The sequence below is a fragment of the Oncorhynchus masou genome, chromosome 22 (genome assembly GCF_036934945.1).
Source record: "Oncorhynchus masou masou isolate Uvic2021 chromosome 22, UVic_Omas_1.1, whole genome shotgun sequence".
NCBI lineage: Eukaryota > Metazoa > Chordata > Actinopteri > Salmoniformes > Salmonidae > Oncorhynchus > Oncorhynchus masou.
In genome coordinates, this window is record NC_088233.1 from 21,261,622 (window position 1) to 21,280,417 (window position 18,796).

Here is an 18,796-nt window from a genome sequence, read left to right on the forward strand (position 1 = left end):
AACCTCAGTCCCAAACGCTTGAAATGTTAATCTTTCAAACAAAATAGATCTTTCTATCTACTGGTAAATAGGTCTCTCAAACTGGTATATAATATCGGACACAAACACAGAATAACAGTTTGTTCGTCTTCTTTAGTAGCCCAATCATATTGTTGATCTCTCATCAGTGAGTCTGGCAAAAGCTTTACGGAGCACAGGGTCAGCTAGGCTATATATCTCATACTCTTGAGTTTAGACAAAGCTCACTAAATTAACCCCATAATGGGGCTAAAATCAAAGTAGGCGAAATGTAAAACAAATTTACCTTTAACTTGACTCTCGTAATCAGCAATGATTTCTTTATCCTTTTTGAACTTTGTATTAGACATTTTCGGGTCGATTCAGAGTGGTTAGGAAATTCAACTATTAAAAGGCTCGTCTTGCTGCACGCCTATATCACCCGAAGCATCACACAGATTGAGTAGTTTTCCCCTACCAAACAACAATTTGTAGCCACGAAAACTCGGCGCCAACTTTCAAATTAGATTTATTCCCTTGTAAAGTAGCTATTCAAGAAAACGTTTAGCCCATTGTTCTCCTTATACACGAGTAGTCCTAGAAAAGGAGGCCAAAACGAAATCCTGATATCAATCAATGAAATCACTGATAACTGCTGGCAATGCCAGGCAGAGCGGGGATGTCGCGTCGATGCAACTGCATAACCTTTAATAATCCGAGAAATAGAAATCTTCAATGTGGTGAGAGGCGCGCGCTTTTATTGCACGCGGCACCAAGGTAGTACACGGCAACTGTACGTCACGTGTCTTATATATATCGTTATTTTGGTGCTCTCTAGTTTCCCGGGTCCCACACTTCCCATTTGCTTCGTTTTCCCAGACAAAACAGACTGCAGCACAGTTGCCACAGACTCCGTGTGGAAATGGGAGGGATCGAAGAGGCATAGCGGAAACAAGAGATGGATTGACATGATTTGTATCTAACCAGTAGTGCCAATTATGTTTTCGGGCTAATTTCAGTGAAATTCCTGCTGGATTTTCCCCAGCCATGTACAGAGTATGATCCACATACGTCCCAAGGCATTGTTGAATATTATAAACACGGCTGTAAAATTGTATCAAAGTTGCATCAGTGACATTGGAATGATTATACAAAGTAACTGCTACCAGTGTTACAATGTTTCCATTGGTTAAATAGCCTTGGGGGTTTCTACACTTAAAAATGACTGTAAATATGAATCAATATATTCAACACAATATTTTAGTTTTAATTATTTATATTAGAAGTTATCCATCTATCCTCACGTGCTGTGTGGCATCTGTGGAACAAAAAAAAATGTATCTTATGTAAAAGTGGCATCAGTTTATGTACAGTTATTTTCTTTACCAGGATCAATGTCCCTGATGAGGGCCCTATGAGAAAATGGAGCACATTTGGTGATAAGCATGCTTTATGAGAAGAAACCTCTTAATATGTATTTAATATAACCAAGTGTTAATTCTGCTCACTATACTGTACATTCAACAAAACAATATGTACTGAACTGGCTGTGGTTCTATAACTCCATCTGCAGGAGATCATGTTATGGTGCAGATTCATTCTTTCCAGTCTCCTGTACACATATCCTATTAAATCATTTAAAAAGTTATACATGTTTTAATGGCAAGATAAACATTGCACAACATTTCACAGAAAAGGAACAGTGTTCATTATTCAAGCTACATTTCATTAGCAGCATGAACACATCTTAGGATATGGTTTACAGCAATTGCATTGGAGATCCACTTACCGCTGTCACAATAACAAACCCTACATAACAGTTTAAAGATGGATCTATGACTAAACATAAAAGGAAAATTAGATATCCAGCCGACAAATATCGAGATGGGTAAAAAATTCTAAAAAGGCCCATCACAATACTGCTTTGAATTGTGTGCATTCAGTATATGTAAGTTCAACCACAATTAAAGTACGTTGAAAGGCTGGTCATGACACACATCAACACCATCATCCCGGACACCCTAGAACCGCACCAATTCGCATACTATCCCAACAGATCCACAGATGACCCCTCCCACCTGGAAAAGACAGGAAATAACTTTGTGAGAATGCTATTCATAGACTACAGCTCAGTGTTCAACACCATAGTCCCCTCCAAGCTCATCACCAAGCTCGGGGTCCTGGGACTGAACACCTCCCTCTGCAACTGGATCCTGGACTTCCTGACGGGCCGGGCCCCAGGTGGTGAGGATAGGCAACACACCTCCGCCACACTTACCCTCAACATGGTGGCCTCAGGGGTGTGTGCTTAGTACCCTCTTGTACTCACTGTTCACCCACGACTGCCTGGCCGTGCACGACTCCAACACCATCACGTTTGCTGATGACACGACGGTGGTAGGCCTGATCACCGTAGGAGATGAGACAGCCTGCAGTGTTGTGCCAGGACAACAGCCTCTTCCTCAACATCAGTAAGACCAAGGAGCTGATAGTGGACTATAGGAAAAAGAAGGGAGAGCACATCCCCATCCACATTGACAAAGGCTGTAGTGAAGCGGGTCGAGAGCTTGAAGGCATTTGGCGCCCACATTACTAAGGAATTACATGGTTCACACACAACCGCACAGTCGTTTAGAGGAAACTGTCACTCTCCTTTTCCCCCTCAGGAAGCTGAAAGGATTTGGCATGGGCCCTCGCATCCTCAAAAGATTCTACAGCTTCACCATCAAGAGCCTCTTGAATGGCTGCATCACCGCTTGGCATGGCAAATGCACTGCCCTCGACTGCAAAGTGCTACATCCAGGACTTCTCTATCAGGCGATGTCAGAGGAAGACCCCAAAAAATTGCCTAAGACTCCAGCCACCCAAGCCTTAGACTGTTCACACTACTACTGTCCGGCAAACGGTACCAGTATGGGCTCACGGAACAATAGGCTCCGAGACATCAGTTTTATGGCTTGGGGTAGAAGTTTATGAATTGGTTATCCAGACTATCTGCATTGACCCTACGAGAACAGGACACAAGGAGTATGCAATTGACATCTTCCCATACACTATATACAGTACCTTTGGAAAGTATTCAGACCCCTTTGGACTTTCTCAGAATGTTGTTGTTACAGCCTTATTCTAAAATAGATTTTTTTTTAATTCCTCCCTAAATCTACACATATCCCATAACGACAAATAAAAAAAAACAGGTTCAGAAATTGAAGCAAATGTGGAAAAATTAACATTGAAATATCACATTTACATAAGTGTTCAGACCCTTTACTCGGTACTTTGTTGCAGCACCTTTGGCAGCGATTACAGCATCAAGTCTTCTTGGGTATGACTCTACAAGCTTGGCACACCTGTATTTGTGGAGTTTCTCCAATTCTTCTCTGCAGATGCTCTCAAAGTCTGTCAGGTTGTATGAGTGTTGCTGCACAGCTATTTTCATGCCTCTCCAGAGATGTATGATCGGGTACCATCCTTATGGTGATGCATGGTGGTTGGCAGGGACTGGGAGACAAGTCAAGATCGGGGCAAAGATGAACGGAGCAAAGTTCAGAGAGATCCTTGACGAAAACCTGCTCCATAGCGCTCAGGACCTCAGACTGGGGCCAAGGTTCACCTTCGAACAGGACAACGAACCTAAGCACACAGCCAAGACAACACAGGAGTGGCTTCGGGACAAGTCTCAGAATGTCCTTGAGTGGCCCAGCCAAAGCCCATACTTAGGGCTTTGCCAACCACCATGCATCACCATAAGGATGGTACCAGGTTTCCTCCAGATGTGACGCTTGACATTCAGGCCAAAGAGTTCAATCTTGGATTCATCAGACCAGGGAATCTTGTTTCACGTGGTCTGAGAGTCTTTAGGTGCCTCTTGGCAAACTCCAAGCAGGCTGTCATGTGCCTTTTACTGAGAAGAGGCTTCCATCTGGACACTACCATAAAGGCCTGATTGGTGGAGTGATGCAGAAATAGTTGTCCTTCTGGAAGGTTCTCCCATCTCCACAGAGTAACAATAGAGCTCTGCCATAGGGTGACCATGTGGTTCTTGATCACCTCCCTGGCCCTTTTCATTTGATTGCTCAGTTAGTCTGGACGGCCAACTCTAGGAAGAGCCTAGGTGGTTACATACTTATTTCATTTAAGAATGATGTAGCTCATGGCTTGGTTTTTGCTCTTTTTTATTTTCAATGTTTTCGCTTTGTCATTATGGAGTATTGCCTATAGATTGCTGAGAAATGTAGTTGATTTAATCCATTTTAGAATAAGGCTGTAACGTAACAAAATGTGGAAAAAGTCAAGGGGTCTACACACCGGCAAAACGCAGCCAAAACAAGCTCGCAAGTGATTTTTTTGTAAAAGTTTAGTTTAGTAAGAAAGACTGGAAAATCGCCAGTAATTCAGCAAAAAAATGGGGAAATCTGTTCCCAAGTAATCCCACAAATAAAAGAAGAGACAAGCGATCGTGTCTCAACGTAATCAAGGTATGAAATTATTATTTTCAAATACAATCTATTTTTGGGCTTATGTGTTTTTTTCTTGTAAAAACTGCTACGGTTTTTTATTTGACTCATCATCTATCCTGATGTCTAGTCACTTTACCCTGCCTTAATGTACACATCTACCTCAAATACCTCGTACCGCTGCACATTGATCTGGTATTGGTACAATCTGCATATACCTTAATTCTTGTGTATTTTATTTCTCATGCTACTTAATACTTTTTAAAAAGTGCATCATTGGGAAGGGTTAGGAAGCAAGCATTTCACGGTAAAGTCTACACCTGTTGTATTTGATACATGTCCAGTGGTAGCTTTACAAATTACCCACATAAACCCCAAGAAATTTGGCTTCTCTCCCTGAAGACACATAAAATGAAATCCACATTGTTCCTTGTAAGGATGATCCATTTTCCTCTGAGCTGTAAGTTTCTCTCTCAGTTGTTTTTGAAGAACGCCTCCTTAAATCAAATGACATTTTATTGGTCACATACACATGGTTAGCAGATGCTAATGCGAGTGTAGCGAAATGCTTGTGCTTCTAGTTCCGACAGTGCAGTAATATCTAACAATTCCCCAACAACTACCTAATACACACAAATCTAAAGGGATGGAATAAGAATATGTATATAAATATATGGATGAGCGATGGCCAAGCGGCAAGATGCAATAGATGGTATAAGATACAGTATAAACATATGAGATGAGTATGGCCATAATGTAAGATATGTAAACATTATTAAAGTGGCATTGTTTAAAGTGACTAGTGATTCTCTATGTAGGCAGCAGCCACTCTGAGTTAATGATTGCTGTTTAGCAGTCTGATGGCCTTGAGACAGAAGCTGTTTTTCAGTCTCATGCTCCCAGCTTTCATACACCTGAAATGACCTCACCTTCTGGATGGTAGCTGGGTGAACAGGCAGTGGCTCGGGTGGTGGTTGTCCTTGATGATGTTTTTGGCCTTCCCGTGACATCGGGTGCTGTAGGGGTCCTGGACAGCAGGTAGTTTGCCCCCGGTGATGCGTTGTGCAGACCGCATCACCCTCAGGAGAGCCTTGCAGTTGACCTCTAAGACCTCTGTGAACCTGTCCTTCATCTGCAGGCGGAAACTGCTATACCACTCCAGCAGTCTCCTCCTCCTCTCAGTCCTCTCCTCCTGGCTCATCCCCTTCTCCTTCTCCAGGAGGCCTGGCAGCTCCTTATAGTCCGTGAGAAAGATGAAGAGGGCTCCTACAGCTTTGAGGAGATGCAGTGGGGAGCTGTGTGCAGCAGAGCACCCACCTGGAGTCACAATGTCCTCCACCACGGGCACCGAACCATAGGCACAGCCTCGTAGATGCGGTAGCACTCCATGTAGATTTCCACCGGGGAGAGGGTGAGCTCGCTTTGGGCCAGGGCTGTCTGGTACCATCTCAGACTCTTTGTTGTCTCCTGAGGAAGCCACCTGATGCAGGAGAGGAGGAGGAATGACTGTAAGGAATAGTGAGCAGAGGATTAATTTAATGTATTACACATTTAAACGAGAAGTCAATAGAGTACTAACGATCAATGGAAAGTGTTTTTTTCTGTAATAGGGGAGTAATGAGCAATTGGTCAGAGATGTAGGAGAAATGTGTCTATACAGTGAGCCTGAAATAGGATACTTGTTATTTGGCCATTGGCCCAGTTTTATTGCAAGGAATTGTAATTGGTCAACCACAGGCTAGGACTAGGTTATAAACTACATCCTGTCACTTTGTTCACTGGAGAGAACCACTGAGGACAGGGGATCATGACAATCTACCATATACCTCTCAGCATAACATCTATGAGTTATCCTCTTTGAATAAACCTATTTTCATACACCTGATTTGCTTTGTAGTCTGTGTAATTAAAGAACAACATCAACTGCTAACACAAAGATCAAAAGAGTTGAACTTTATTTGAGAATGTCAGAGTTTGTATTTTATTGGTAAACAAGGCCTAATAACAAAGAGTATTTCCAGTGAAGTGAGCCAGGATGCAAAAATTGGACTGAAAACCATTACCGTGTACTGAAACAGACGGGGCGCGACAGCGACAGCGACATACTTCTCCCAGGCAGTAATGATGCACTATTTTTCCAGTCCGGAAGGGCCTGGTGGAGTTCACCATCTGGGAGTTTGCCGTGACTACAGGAAACTGCCTGTATCTGAAAAGAGAGAGACATAGAAATCCACAGTCAAATAACGCTTTTTTTTCTGGTACAATGGATAGGTATGGTGTACTGAAATGGAAACATGAGCTAAATAAAAGGTGTATGGTGAGGGTAAAAGACAAACAAGAAGAGAGGAACTCTAAGATCATGAGAAAATAAATCTGGGTCCATATTCAAAGTGCTAATCAGTTTCCCCGTCCATTTAATTATATCAAACTGATCCTAGATCAGCACTCATACTGTAAAACCTTGTTACATGGCCCCAGATCCCAGAAAAGAAGACATACATGGCTACTCCAACGGGCCACTGGAAGATCCTTGTCATTGACCCAGGGTCTTCCATGGACCAGGAAGAGCAGGTCCACGAAGACCCCATGCCTCCTCAGGTAGATGCTGATCCAGTCTTTTGTGCAGCGCTTGCTGCCTAGCAGTACCACAGCTAAACAGTTTACAGCATCAACCCACATGAGGGTCTGGATGTGCTGCAACCACCGGGTAGCGCAGGGGATCTTCTGTTGCTCCTGGCCATTCAGCACCAGAACCACACTGTCTGTGTCCAAAGGAACGTGGCCCTGGATCACCGCTGGGCCTGTGTAGAAACTATATACAAAGAAAAGAAAAAGGGAGAGAAAGAGATAGATAGAGAAAGGGTGGGGGGGGGGGCAAAATAACTGACATCAGCAAGATCATATGTATCTTTTATTATGACATAAGTCTAATTTGTGATGCCTTACATGAAATCTATCTCCCCCTCTCTCCACTATGCTTGTTACAGTATGTTGGTGGGGTTGACGGGCCCATCTAAAATATGTTCCCAAAGGTAAAGTCCTGAAAGAAGAGAGGAGTTACTTCGGTGTGACAATGTCCATAATAATTTGTGTTTTACACCATCATGTAGCTTAACTGTTACTGTAAGAGGAGATATCAGGCAATACTGGACAACTTGTCACAGAGCATCACTAAAAAGGCATGGCTTACCTATGGCAGCTTTCCCCCAGATTTGAACTTTGTATCTCTTGGGCCTGTTCTTGTCAATGAGCTCCTGGTATATTGTCTGAAAGCCTCCCTCCGTTTGAGAAGAGCAGAGATATCATCAGCCTGCTCAGCCTCCCAAGGGTTACACTCCTCATCCCCATTGTATGGAGCCACAACACCATCACCTGTAATCACCAAAACAACAGAACAATAACAATATTAGCGCTAGCTAGCTTTTGGCCTTTAGTAGCCAATTCACATGACCTGTCCAAAACCATCTCCAGGTATTCACGTGTTGTTTTTATAATTTTATATACAGTACCAGTCAAAAGTTTGGACACAACTACCCATTCAATGTTTTTTCTTTATTTTTACTATTTTCCACATTGTAGAATAATAGTGAAGACATCAAAGCTATGAAATAACACTAATTGAATCATGTAGTAAGCAAAAAAAAGTGTTAAATTAAAATATATTTTACATTTGAGGTTCTTCAAAGTAGCCACTCCTTGCCTTGACAGCTTTGCACACTCTTGGCATTCTCTCAAACACCTTCATGAGGTCACATGTAATGGATTTAATTTAACAGGTGTGCCTTGTTAAAAGTTCATTTGTGGAACTGCTTTCCTTCTTAAATGTGTTTGAGACAAACCAGTTGTGTTGTGACAAGGTAGGGGTGGTATACAGAAGATAGCCATTTTTGGTTACATACCAAGTCCATATTATGGCAAGAACAGCTCAAATAAGCAAAGAGAAATGACAGTCAATTGCAGATTTTGCTGCGAGGAGGCAGGGTCATTAAATCATTTATTTTGGGACTGTCCATATGTCGCTCGTTTTTGGTCACAGGTCCAGGAATGGCTTTCTAGGCAGAGTTGCAAAGAAAAAGCCATATCTCAGACTGGCCAATAAAAATAAAAGATGGGCAAAAGAACACAGACACTGTACAGAGGAACTCTGCCTAGAAGGCCAGCATCCCGGAGTCGCTTCTTAACTGTTGATGTTGAGGCTGGTGTTTTACGGGTACTATTTAATGAAGCTGCCAGTCAAGGACTTGTGAGGCGTCTGTCTAGTTTGAGAAACACTCTAATGTACTTGTCTTCTTGCTCAGTTGTGCACCGGCGCCTCACACTCCTCTTTCTATTCTGGTTAGAGCCAGTTTGCGCTGTTCTTTAAAGGGAGTAGTATACAGCGTTGTACGAGATCTTGTGTTTCTTGGCAATTTCTCACATGGAATAGCCTTCACATCTCAGAACAATAATAGACTGCCGAGTTTCAGAAGGAAGGTCTTTGTTTCTGGCCATTTTGAGCCTGTAATCGACCCACAAGTGCTGATGCTCCACATACTCAACTAGTCTAAAGAAGCCAGTTTTATTGCTTCTTTAATCACGACAACAGTTTTCAGCTTTCGGTTTTCAGCATAATTGCAAAAGGGTTTTCTAATGATCAATTAGCCTTTTTAAATTATAAACTTGGATGAGCTAACACACCATGCCATTGGAACACAGGAGTGCTGGTTGCCGATAATGGACCTCTGTAAGCCTATGTAGATATTCCATTAAAAAAAATCTACCCGTTTCCAGCTACACTAGTCATTTACAACATTAACAATGTCAACACTGTATTTCTGTTCAATTTTATATTATTTTAATGGACAAAAAAAATAAAAACAAAGACCCCAAACATATATCCGCATAAATCCCGCCTATTTATACAATTTATCCTCTTAAATGTGATAAACAGAACCACACTGCTAACCTTATGGCAAACCTTAAATAATAATACCAAAAAAGCACATTTTTGTTTAAAGGATTTGTTACGATATAGCCAAAGATGAACTAACTACTGTATCTACTACTGCGATAGAGACATACGATACTTTGTGGCTGTAGTATCTAGCTATGTGGAAACATTCATAAAGCGACTTTTTACAGTTCAAGGACCCAGCTCAAATGCTGGCATAAGAATTGCCGGAGAAAAATTACAAACTTTTTGAAATTAATCTACGTGAAGCGTCTTTTTATTACGAAATAAGTCGCCTATTTCATATTTTGATAATTAATGCGACTATTGAGGCATAATGGTAGCTAAACACTAAATAAATTGCTAACAGTATCCTAAAATATACGTCAGGATTTTACGCAGGCCGATCGACCTCCCAATAAATGGAGGAACTCACGGGTCTTTTCAAAGGTCGGTGTGTCCCCCAACCGAGTTAAATTACTGGTTCGGATAAAGATGCTGTCCTTAGCCGCTCGTTCTGGGGCTTTGTCCCCGTACTTGCAGGCGACCAATGTAGCTGTGAATGGATCCCTCAAAGCACTGCTCCCTGGAGCGGTGAAGGGAGATTCACTGCAGAAATCCAGCTCACAGAAGACGCCCGCTATTTCAGCTTGCGTTAGTGGTAAGGTCGCATTCAGAAAACTAGCTTGCTAACTGCTTATCTTGGGCAATGTATATTGTGATTTTTAACCCGCCTCAATGTCAGTGATTACTTTTTTTGGGGGGGGGTTGTCTCAACCAGACCTTTTGGTACTTTGCTCCTTGGCTTTAGTTTAGGTTGATATGGTTCGTCTTGTCAACTTCATGTTGTGACCCAGACATGGCGCCCTGAGTGGACTTGTCAACATCCTGTATATGAAGCTTAACTGTTACATATGAATACAAACTCCTCGTAAAATCAGCTACATTCTACATATCAAACGTTGCACTGTCTAAGAGGCAGCAGAGCCGACCGCCTGAGTCTAGGGGTAATAGACTTCCTGTGTAGATTAAGACACCGCGGTGCCGACGGGAGCTATGGTTCAGACAATGTACCTCAATTTAGGGATGATGTTTCTCTCAGAATTATCCCAACTGATACACCGAGCAAAACTTTTAACTGTATTTTTTTTGTCTTCATGCTATGAAGCAGAAGCTACAGTAGCCATTTTGGAATGGCAGTGTCCGCCAATCCGCTCCTTTGTTGTTCAACGTGAAGTGTCTCTGTAGGGCTGCTGTGGCTTCTGCAAGGTCCGGAAATTCCGGAGGATGAGGGTCAAGGACCGGAATGGTCTGTAGTGGCAAGACATAGGAAGAAGTTATCATGATACCGAAAGCAGTGGAGCATCTAGTAAAGAAGGCCATGGTAGGAAGCAAGTGTAATGTGGTGAGTGTTTGAGATCACATGGCCTCACTCACACCCTATTCGACTCACTTTTTTTTTTTTTTTTCATCTTTTATTTAACCAGGTAACGTTAAGCTAGTTGAGAACTTGTTCTTACTTACAACTGTGATCTGGCCGAGATAAAGCATAGCAGTGCGGCATGCTGTAGCGAAAGAGGTCGAGGAAATTAGCTTGGTTCATTGGAAATGTTGTGGTAGCCAGGGTCAGCAAGAGATTATAAACATGGATGTGCTTAATGGGAAGAAGATTAAAAACCATGTCCCTGGTGTTTATGCCTGATTGAGAGGAGTCATCACTGGGTTCCCAATATGTCTGTAGACGATATTAAATAAAATGTCAAGGGAGATGGCGATTGAGGCCAAAAGGTTGATCAGTCGGTTTGAGGAGGTTTTGCCTGGGAAAGTACAGATATACTCCCTTAGTTTCAATGTCAGGATTTATCCCATCCCCATTGCAGTGTTTTAAATGTCAAATAATGGTACATGGAGCTGTACAGTGTAAGGAAGGAAAAGATGTGCCAAGTGTGGAGGGGACCATGGTTAAGAGGAATGTGGGAGCAATGTGAAGGTTTTGTTCTAATTTTGGGGGGGGGGGGGCGTAGTGCAGCATTTAGTTGACGCCAGGTGCAGAGACAGGCTAGAGAGGCTCAGAGATATAGAGCAAGTCATAATGTATTGTATGCAGAGGCTGTAAAACAGATTGGTGGAACTACACTGGCATGATGAAGCTTCCATAGCTGTTCCTTTAGTAAGTAGACCTAATGTCGGGGCTGGTGTTTCTGCTGGTCCTGGTGTGGTTTGGCGGTTGCGCTCATGAAAAATTGCATTCATGAATGTGCGGTGTCAAAGGGCACTTTGATGATAAAGTTGACATAACCTTACCAATAAAAGCTATCAATATGACTCCGGTTGTGGAAAGCAGAAATGCCAGGTTGAAGGTTGTGGAGATGGAAAAAGAGATTGGGGCTAACGGATATTACTGTTAGGATTGTTCAGCATGTCAACAACCATTAAGGGTGGAGTGTTTCAGCACGATAAAGTGGGAGGATGACAGAAGTTAGTAGGGATTTAGTTTTATTTTCATGTTAATTCAGAATTGGGCAGATCATGATTGATCGTACATTCCAGCACAGTAGGTGGCTGCATGCACTTAAATTGTTTGCGGACTGCCATGATATCCTAGAAGAAAAATACGTTGGCTAGCAAGAGGAGGAAAATGGCAGTTTCTTGAAACTGTTGTTCAATCCCTTGGTGTAACAGTTGGGGCAATTTTGAAGTACACTTCCTTTGTCATCCCTGGATTGGGTAATGTTTTCTGAGCCATATCTCGTGCCGGCTCTGGGGTGTCTTAATCTACATAGGAAGTCTGTGCGACCCTAGTGCAGCTGTCAGCAAGCGGGTCGGCTCTGTTGGCTACACTGTCTGCATGATCTCAAGTCACTCAGCTTTGATTGTAATCACTCTTATGTATAAAGAACCTGTCTAATAACGAACTATATTAAGTGTGAACATAATTTTGCATATTGTATTTCTCATATGTAGCCCCTGGTGGAATTCGCATGGCCCACACAGACATCAAGGTCCCAGACTTCTCTGACTACCGTCGTCCTGAGTTGCTGGACCCCAAGAAGTCCTCCCAGGAGAGCAGCGAGTCCAGGAAGACCTTCTCCTACCTGGTCACTGGGGCCACAGCTGTGGTGGGCGTCTACACAGCCAAGACGGTGGCCACCCAGTTCATCTCCTCTATGAGCGCCTCAGCCGACGTGCTGGCCATGTCCAAGATTGAGGTGAAGCTGGGAGAGATCCCAGAGGGCAAGAACATGACCTTCAAGTGGAGGGGCAAGCCTCTGTTCATCCGCCACCGAACTGAGAAGGAGATCGCCACCGAGGAAGCTGTGGATATGGCCATGCTACGTGACCCCCAACACGACAAGGACCGCGTAGCCAACCCGAAGTGGATCATCGTGATCGGTGTCTGCACCCACCTGGGCTGTGTGCCCATCGCCAATGCCGGAGACTACGGAGGATACTACTGTCCCTGCCACGGCTCCCACTACGACGCCTCGGGGAGAATTCGGAAGGGACCCGCACCTCTCAACCTAGAGGTGCCCTATTACGAATTCCCAGACGATGACACCGTTGTTGTGGGATAATGTTTGCGCTCCATAACTTCCCTCGCTAGTATATTTATTTGTTTTTTTCGAATGGGTCTGTCTGAGAACTTAGGTTAAAGAAAGGTTACTAATAAAGGGGCATTTTAAAATAACCTGAAACATGTTTTTGTGTCTTTGTTCAAAGGTAAGATAAAACCAGTTAACACTGGATCCAGTGCTTTGCTCTCAGGTTACCTACTCTGGGTAGTCTGTTAAATCTCTTGCCAAAAATGGTTACTTTGTACATTTTGTCTGCAATGCTCTGAATTCTCCTGAAGAGTTTTAGGGCCTCCAGGATATCTTGGTAGGATATAGTGTCAGGAATGAGGGTGGTTTGCCTCACTGAACTGGAGGAACATCATTCCAACTGCTGCATATCAACACAAACATTCCCGTTGCCTTTTAATTGTCAAAAATGTACCTTTCAGATTGTAGGCAGCAAACAGCAGTAGTGTTCACATTTGGATTGTTCCATGTCAAGGGGTGGTGATATTACCATCAACACGGGTAAGATGGGTATACACTGGCCTATTGGTATACATCGGTGTGAACGTCAGTTTGTCAACATATAAGTTGAATGAATTCTTTATGGCACCGACTCAATAAAAGGACTGGTGTCAGTTTAAACCAAACCCTGAAGAAAGGTTAGGCCCCTATATTCTTAATGTTTAAACATGCAGAGCACACCAGTCTAGAAACAACTGACTTGATAAGTGGCAGCTTTCACAGATGTAGCGTATGAGTGACTTCCAGAAGGACATAATTAAATAGGTATATCTTTTCACAATTCTTAACTTGGTTAGTCCAAACAAAGGACAAACCTCTTGAAATAACAGTAATTTCATGAACTTGTTCTTTCAATCAGTGTCTCCTTCTCATGGACTATGGAGGTTTTCTTCCTTCAGTGTACAGCCCCACTATTACTAGTGTCTTGTCCTGCATTTGAGATTGTTCAAAATGGCATACCAGCATAATTTCCTTTGACAACCCTAAAGAGATGTGCTCTCTGAACTCCCCTCAGAGGCCTTGTCAGTCTACATACTGCACCTCTGGCTGGTGCCCCTTGTTCACATAACCCTGGAGGGCAGCAGTCACCTGCTGCTGTAGGGTGGTGTTGCCCATGACCAGGGCAGTCAGCTGGGCCATGTTGGTCAACTGGACATCACCCATGACATCAGAGTTTCTGACGATGCCCCGGGGTCAGTTCCATGATTGGAGTCAGCGGCATGAACTGGTCATCCCAGTAGGCCACTGACAGCACCCCCTGACCGATGATTCGGAAGAGGTAGGGAAATGTCTGAAATAAAGCATCAGTTAAACAACCGTTTTAAATGTTACAGACCACAAGCCATTGTTCTCTACGAAGTTGGTTTGTGCACAATTCTTATGATTATTTTGAAGTGTATGGTCTAATTGATCTCACCCTTTGACATGGAGCATTATTCACAGTTGGCTACTAACAATATTAGTTAGGAATTTTCATTTGAGCTGACAAGCATTCTTTTCATTTTGATAATCCCCAGTGAACTTGAGTTTCAAATTCCTTGGTGTCCACATCGCCAATGAACTATCATGGTTTAAACACACCGAGACCGTTGTGAAGACGGCACGACAACGCCGTTTCCCCTTCAGGAGACTGGGAAAGAATTGACATGGGTCCCCAGATCCTCAAATTTCTACAGCTGTACGTACTGTCAAGAGCATCCTGACCGGTTGCATCGCCGCCTGGTATGGCAAATGCTCTGCATCTACAGATGGTAGTGCATACGGCCCAGTACATCACTGGGGCCAAGCTTCCTGCTACCTAGGAACTATATACTAGGCGGTGCCAGAGCTAGGCCCCCAAAAATTGTCAGACTCCAGTCACCCAAGTCAGACTATTCTCACCCCCCCCCTTATTTTACAGTGCTGCTACACAGTTTTATTTATGCATAGTCACTTTACCCCCACCTACATGTACAAATTACCTCGACTAACTTGTACCCCTGCACATTGACTCAGTACTGGTAACCCCTGAATATATTGTTACTTTTATACATTTTTTAAAAATGTATTATTTAGTAACTTTTCTTAAGCCTATTTTCCAGGAATGCATTGTTGGCTAAGGGCTTGTAACAAAGCATTTCATGGTAAGGTCTACACCGGTTGTATTTGGCACATGTGACATAACATTTGATTTGAATAGCAATGCCAAGGGGGCTTCCAACCAGTCCTCTTGCAAAGGCTAGACCCCCTGCTGCCACGGCCCCTTCGTAAAATCACAGTGGCCTATATCTGCTGTTTTAGACGACTCAGAACACATCTTTTCTTCGTTGGGACATTCTGGGGAACAAAGGTTGAGGGTTCAGACCCACATTCTTCAATAATCAAATGGGTATGATGACTTAAAAAACAGAAGTGACATTTGAACAGCAGGAAATATGTGGCTACAATAAATAGATAAGCATTGTCAGGGTACTACAGTATAATAGATGTAAGTATTCTACTTGTTTCGGTTTAGACATTTTAATTAACATTAATGCTAATTCCTATTTGCTACAGTTCAAGTTACAATGTATCACTTCATGATATGGGCTAATGATGAGGATACAAGTATCATTTGCTCTCTGACATTGCATGTGAGCTACACAGTGATAAGATACAAATAATGCAATATAAACTAATAGTCAAACTACCTTCCTTATTAAACTGTATGCTTGCTAGATTTATTTTAAGGTTCGTTGCCAGTCAAAATTAGTTATTTTTGTTTTTAACAATGTGCATATATCTCTCATTGGTTTTAAAGCCTCATTCTTGATTTCCATTGAGCCTTGTCACAGTCGTTTTGCATGGCCCGGTGCCCAGGGTGTGCGGAATTTTAGACTATTCCATTGTTCCTTAATTGAATTCTCCACTCACCGGGCCATGCAAAATGCACTGGCCCAGTGCTTCATTGGATTGGTTAATTTCATCTAAAGCCACTACAGAGGGTGATAGCAAAGCGGTCTGAAACGTGTTCATAGTTTTTCATATGGTCTGTTTTTGGTCTGTTTTTCCAATAATATTTAGTCATTCCCATATTGGGAGTCATGAGTTAATCATTAATTACCACATGAAATTAGCATACATCTCTAATACATTTCATATATATTGCTGGTAGAAGTTCTCTTTTATTTAACTAGGCAAGTCAGTTATGAACAAATTCTTATTTACAATGACGGGCTACCAAAAAGTAAAAGGACTCCTGCGGGGACGGGGGCCTATAAAAATATTGGACAAAACACACATCACGACAAGCGAGACCTAAGACAACAGCATGGCAGCAACACAGCATGGCAGCAGCACAAAACAGGGTACAAACATTATTGGGCACAGACAACAGCACACAGGGCAACAAGGTAGAGAACAATACATCACGCAAAGCAGCCACAAGTGTCAGTAAGTGTCCATGATTGAGTATTTGAATGAAGAGATTGAGAACTGTCCAGTTTGTGTTTGTTGCAGCTCGTTCCAGTCGTTAGCTGCCTCGAATGGAAAAGACGAGCGACCCAGGGATGTGTGCGCTTTGGGGACCTTTAACAGAATATGACTGGCAGAATGGGTGTTGTATGTGGAGGATGAGGGCTGCAGTAGATATCTCAGATAGGGGGGGGGGGGGTGAGGCATAAGAAGGTTTTATAAAAAAATCAACCAGTGGGTCTTGCAATGGGTATACAGAGATGACCAGTTTACAGAAGACTATAGAGTGCAGTGATGTGTCCTATAAGGAGCATTGGTGCCAAATCTGATGGCTGAATGGTAAAGAACATCTAGCTGCTTTATAGCACCCTTACCTGCCGATCTATAAATTACGTCTCCGTAATCTAGCCTGGGTAGGATGGTCAACTGAATCAGGGTTAGTTTGTCAGCTGGGGTGAAAGAGGAGCAACTACGATAGAGGAAATCAAATCTAGATTTAACTTTAGCCTGCAGCTTTGATATGTGCTGAGAGAAGGACTGTGTACCGTCTAGCTATACTCCCAAGTGTTTGCATGAGGTGACTACCTCAAGCTCACTCGAGAGATGCTAACGGAATCGGTGCAGCCAGCTGGTTTCTTCACGCATCGCGCAGACAGAAACAAACATCTTTCTGGTAAGAAGAGGGGCGGGGCGTATGCCTTATGATTAACGAGACATGATGTGATCACAACATCATACAGGAACTCAAGTTCTTCTGTTCACCTGTCTTAGAATTCCTCACAATCAAATGTCGACAACATTATCTACCAAGGGAATTCTCTTCGATTATAATCACAGCCGTATATATTCCCCCCCCAAGCAGACACATCGATGGCCCTGTTAATGAACAGCATTTGACTCTTTGCAAACTGGAAACCACATCCTGAGGCTGCATTCATTGTAGCTGGGGATTTTAACAAGGCTAATCTGAAAACAAGACTCCCTAAATTGTATCAGCATATCGATTGCGCAACCAGGGCTGGTAAAACCTTGGATCATTGCTATTCTAACTTCCACAACGCATATAAGGCCCTCCCCCGCCCTCCTTTTGGAAAAGCTGACCATGACTCCATGTTGTTGCTCCCTGCCTACAGACAGAAACTAAAACAAGAAGCTCCTGTGCTTAGATCTATTCAACCCTGGTCCGACCAATCTGACTTCGCTTCAAGACTGATTCGATCAGGTGGATTGGGATATGTTCCTCATTGCTTCCAACAACAGCATTGACGAATACGCTGATTCGATGAGCAAGTTCATTAGAAAGTGCATTGACGATGTCGTTCCCATAGCAACGATTAAAACATTCCCAAACCAGAAACCGTGGATTGATGGCAGCATTCATGTGAAACTGAAAGCACGAACCACTGCTTTTAACCAGGGCAAGGTGACCGGAAACATGACCGAATACAAACAGTGTAGCTATTCCCTCTGCAAGGCAATCAAACAAGCTAAGCGTCAGTATAGAGACAAAGTAGAGTCACAATTCAACGGCTCAGACACAAGAGGTATGTGGCAGGGTCTACAGTCAATCACGGATTACAAAAAGAAAACCAGCCCCGTCACGGACCAGGATGTCTTGCTCCCAGGCAGACTAAATAACTTTTTTGCCCGCTTTGAGGACAATACAGTGCCACTGACACGGCCCGCAACCAAAACATGCGGACTCTCCTTCACTGCAGCCGACTTGAGTAAAACATTTAAACGTGTAAACCCTTGCAAGGCTGCAGGCCCAGACGGCATCCCCAGCCGCGTCCTCAGAGCATGCGCAGACCAGCTGGCTGGTGTGTTTACAGACATATTCAATCATCCTTATCCCAGTCTGCTGTTCCCACATGCTTCAAGAGGGCCACCATAATCCCTGTTTCCAAGAAAGCTAAGGTAATTGAGCTCAACGACTACTGCCACGTAGCCCTCACTTCCGTCATCATGAAGTGCTTTGAGAGGCTAGTCAAGAACCATATCACCTCCACGCTACCTGACACCCTAGACCCACTCCAATTTGCTTACCGCCCAAATAGGTCCACAGATGACGCAATCTCAACCACACTGCACACTGCCCTAACCCATCTGGACAAGAGGAATACCTATGTGAGAATGCTGTTCATCGACTACAGCTCAGCATTTAACACCATAGTACCCTCCAAACTCATCATCAAGCTGTGCAACTGGGTACTGGACTTCCTGACGGGCCGCCCCCAGGTGGTGAGGGTAGGTAACAACATCTCCACCCCGCTGATCCTCAACATTGGGGCCCCACAATGGTGCGTTCTGAGCCTTCTCCTGTTCTCCCTGTTCACCCATGACTGCGTGGCCATGCACGCCTCCAACTCAATCATCACGTTTGCAGACGACACTACAGT

The 18,796-nt window shown here is 43.4% G+C and overlaps 2 protein-coding genes and 1 pseudogene across 5 annotated transcripts in view; 1 reads left to right on the top strand and 2 right to left on the bottom strand.

Annotated features, from left to right (window-relative positions):
• Positions 1–870, bottom strand: part of LOC135509168 (SLIT-ROBO Rho GTPase-activating protein 1-like) — a 162,317-nt gene extending 161,447 nt beyond the window's left edge. For all 4 annotated transcript variants that reach the window (XM_064929598.1, XM_064929597.1, XM_064929596.1 and 1 more), the window contains exon 1: positions 305–870. In XM_064929598.1, coding sequence (XP_064785670.1) covers positions 305–368 — 64 coding nt within the window. In that variant the 5' untranslated portion in view covers positions 369–870. The remainder of the gene's footprint in view (positions 1–304) is intronic.
• A 4,383-nt stretch (positions 871–5,253) lies between these two features.
• LOC135508794 (ribitol-5-phosphate xylosyltransferase 1-like) lies at positions 5,254–8,339 on the bottom strand (annotated as a pseudogene).
• Positions 8,340–9,791: 1,452 nt separating this feature from the next.
• LOC135509169 (cytochrome b-c1 complex subunit Rieske, mitochondrial-like) lies at positions 9,792–13,079 on the top strand. The gene is made up of 2 exons (XM_064929600.1): positions 9,792–10,045; positions 12,349–13,079. Exons 1-2 carry the CDS (start codon positions 9,880–9,882, stop codon positions 12,957–12,959), a joined length of 777 nt encoding a protein of 258 aa, XP_064785672.1. The 5' UTR covers positions 9,792–9,879; the 3' UTR covers positions 12,960–13,079.
• The last annotated feature ends 5,717 nt before the right edge of the window (positions 13,080–18,796 follow it).

What these genes read in the sequence shown, in the direction of transcription:
- LOC135509169 (XM_064929600.1), top strand. Translation starts at nt 9,880, where the DNA reads ATGCTGTCCTTAGCCGCTCGTTCTGGGGCTTTGTCCCCGTACTTGCAG. An exon ending in TATTTCAGCTTGCGTTAGTG is followed by an intron (nt 10,046 to 12,348) that starts GTAAGGTCGCAT and finishes TCTCATATGTAG; the next exon opens with CCCCTGGTGGAATTCGCATG.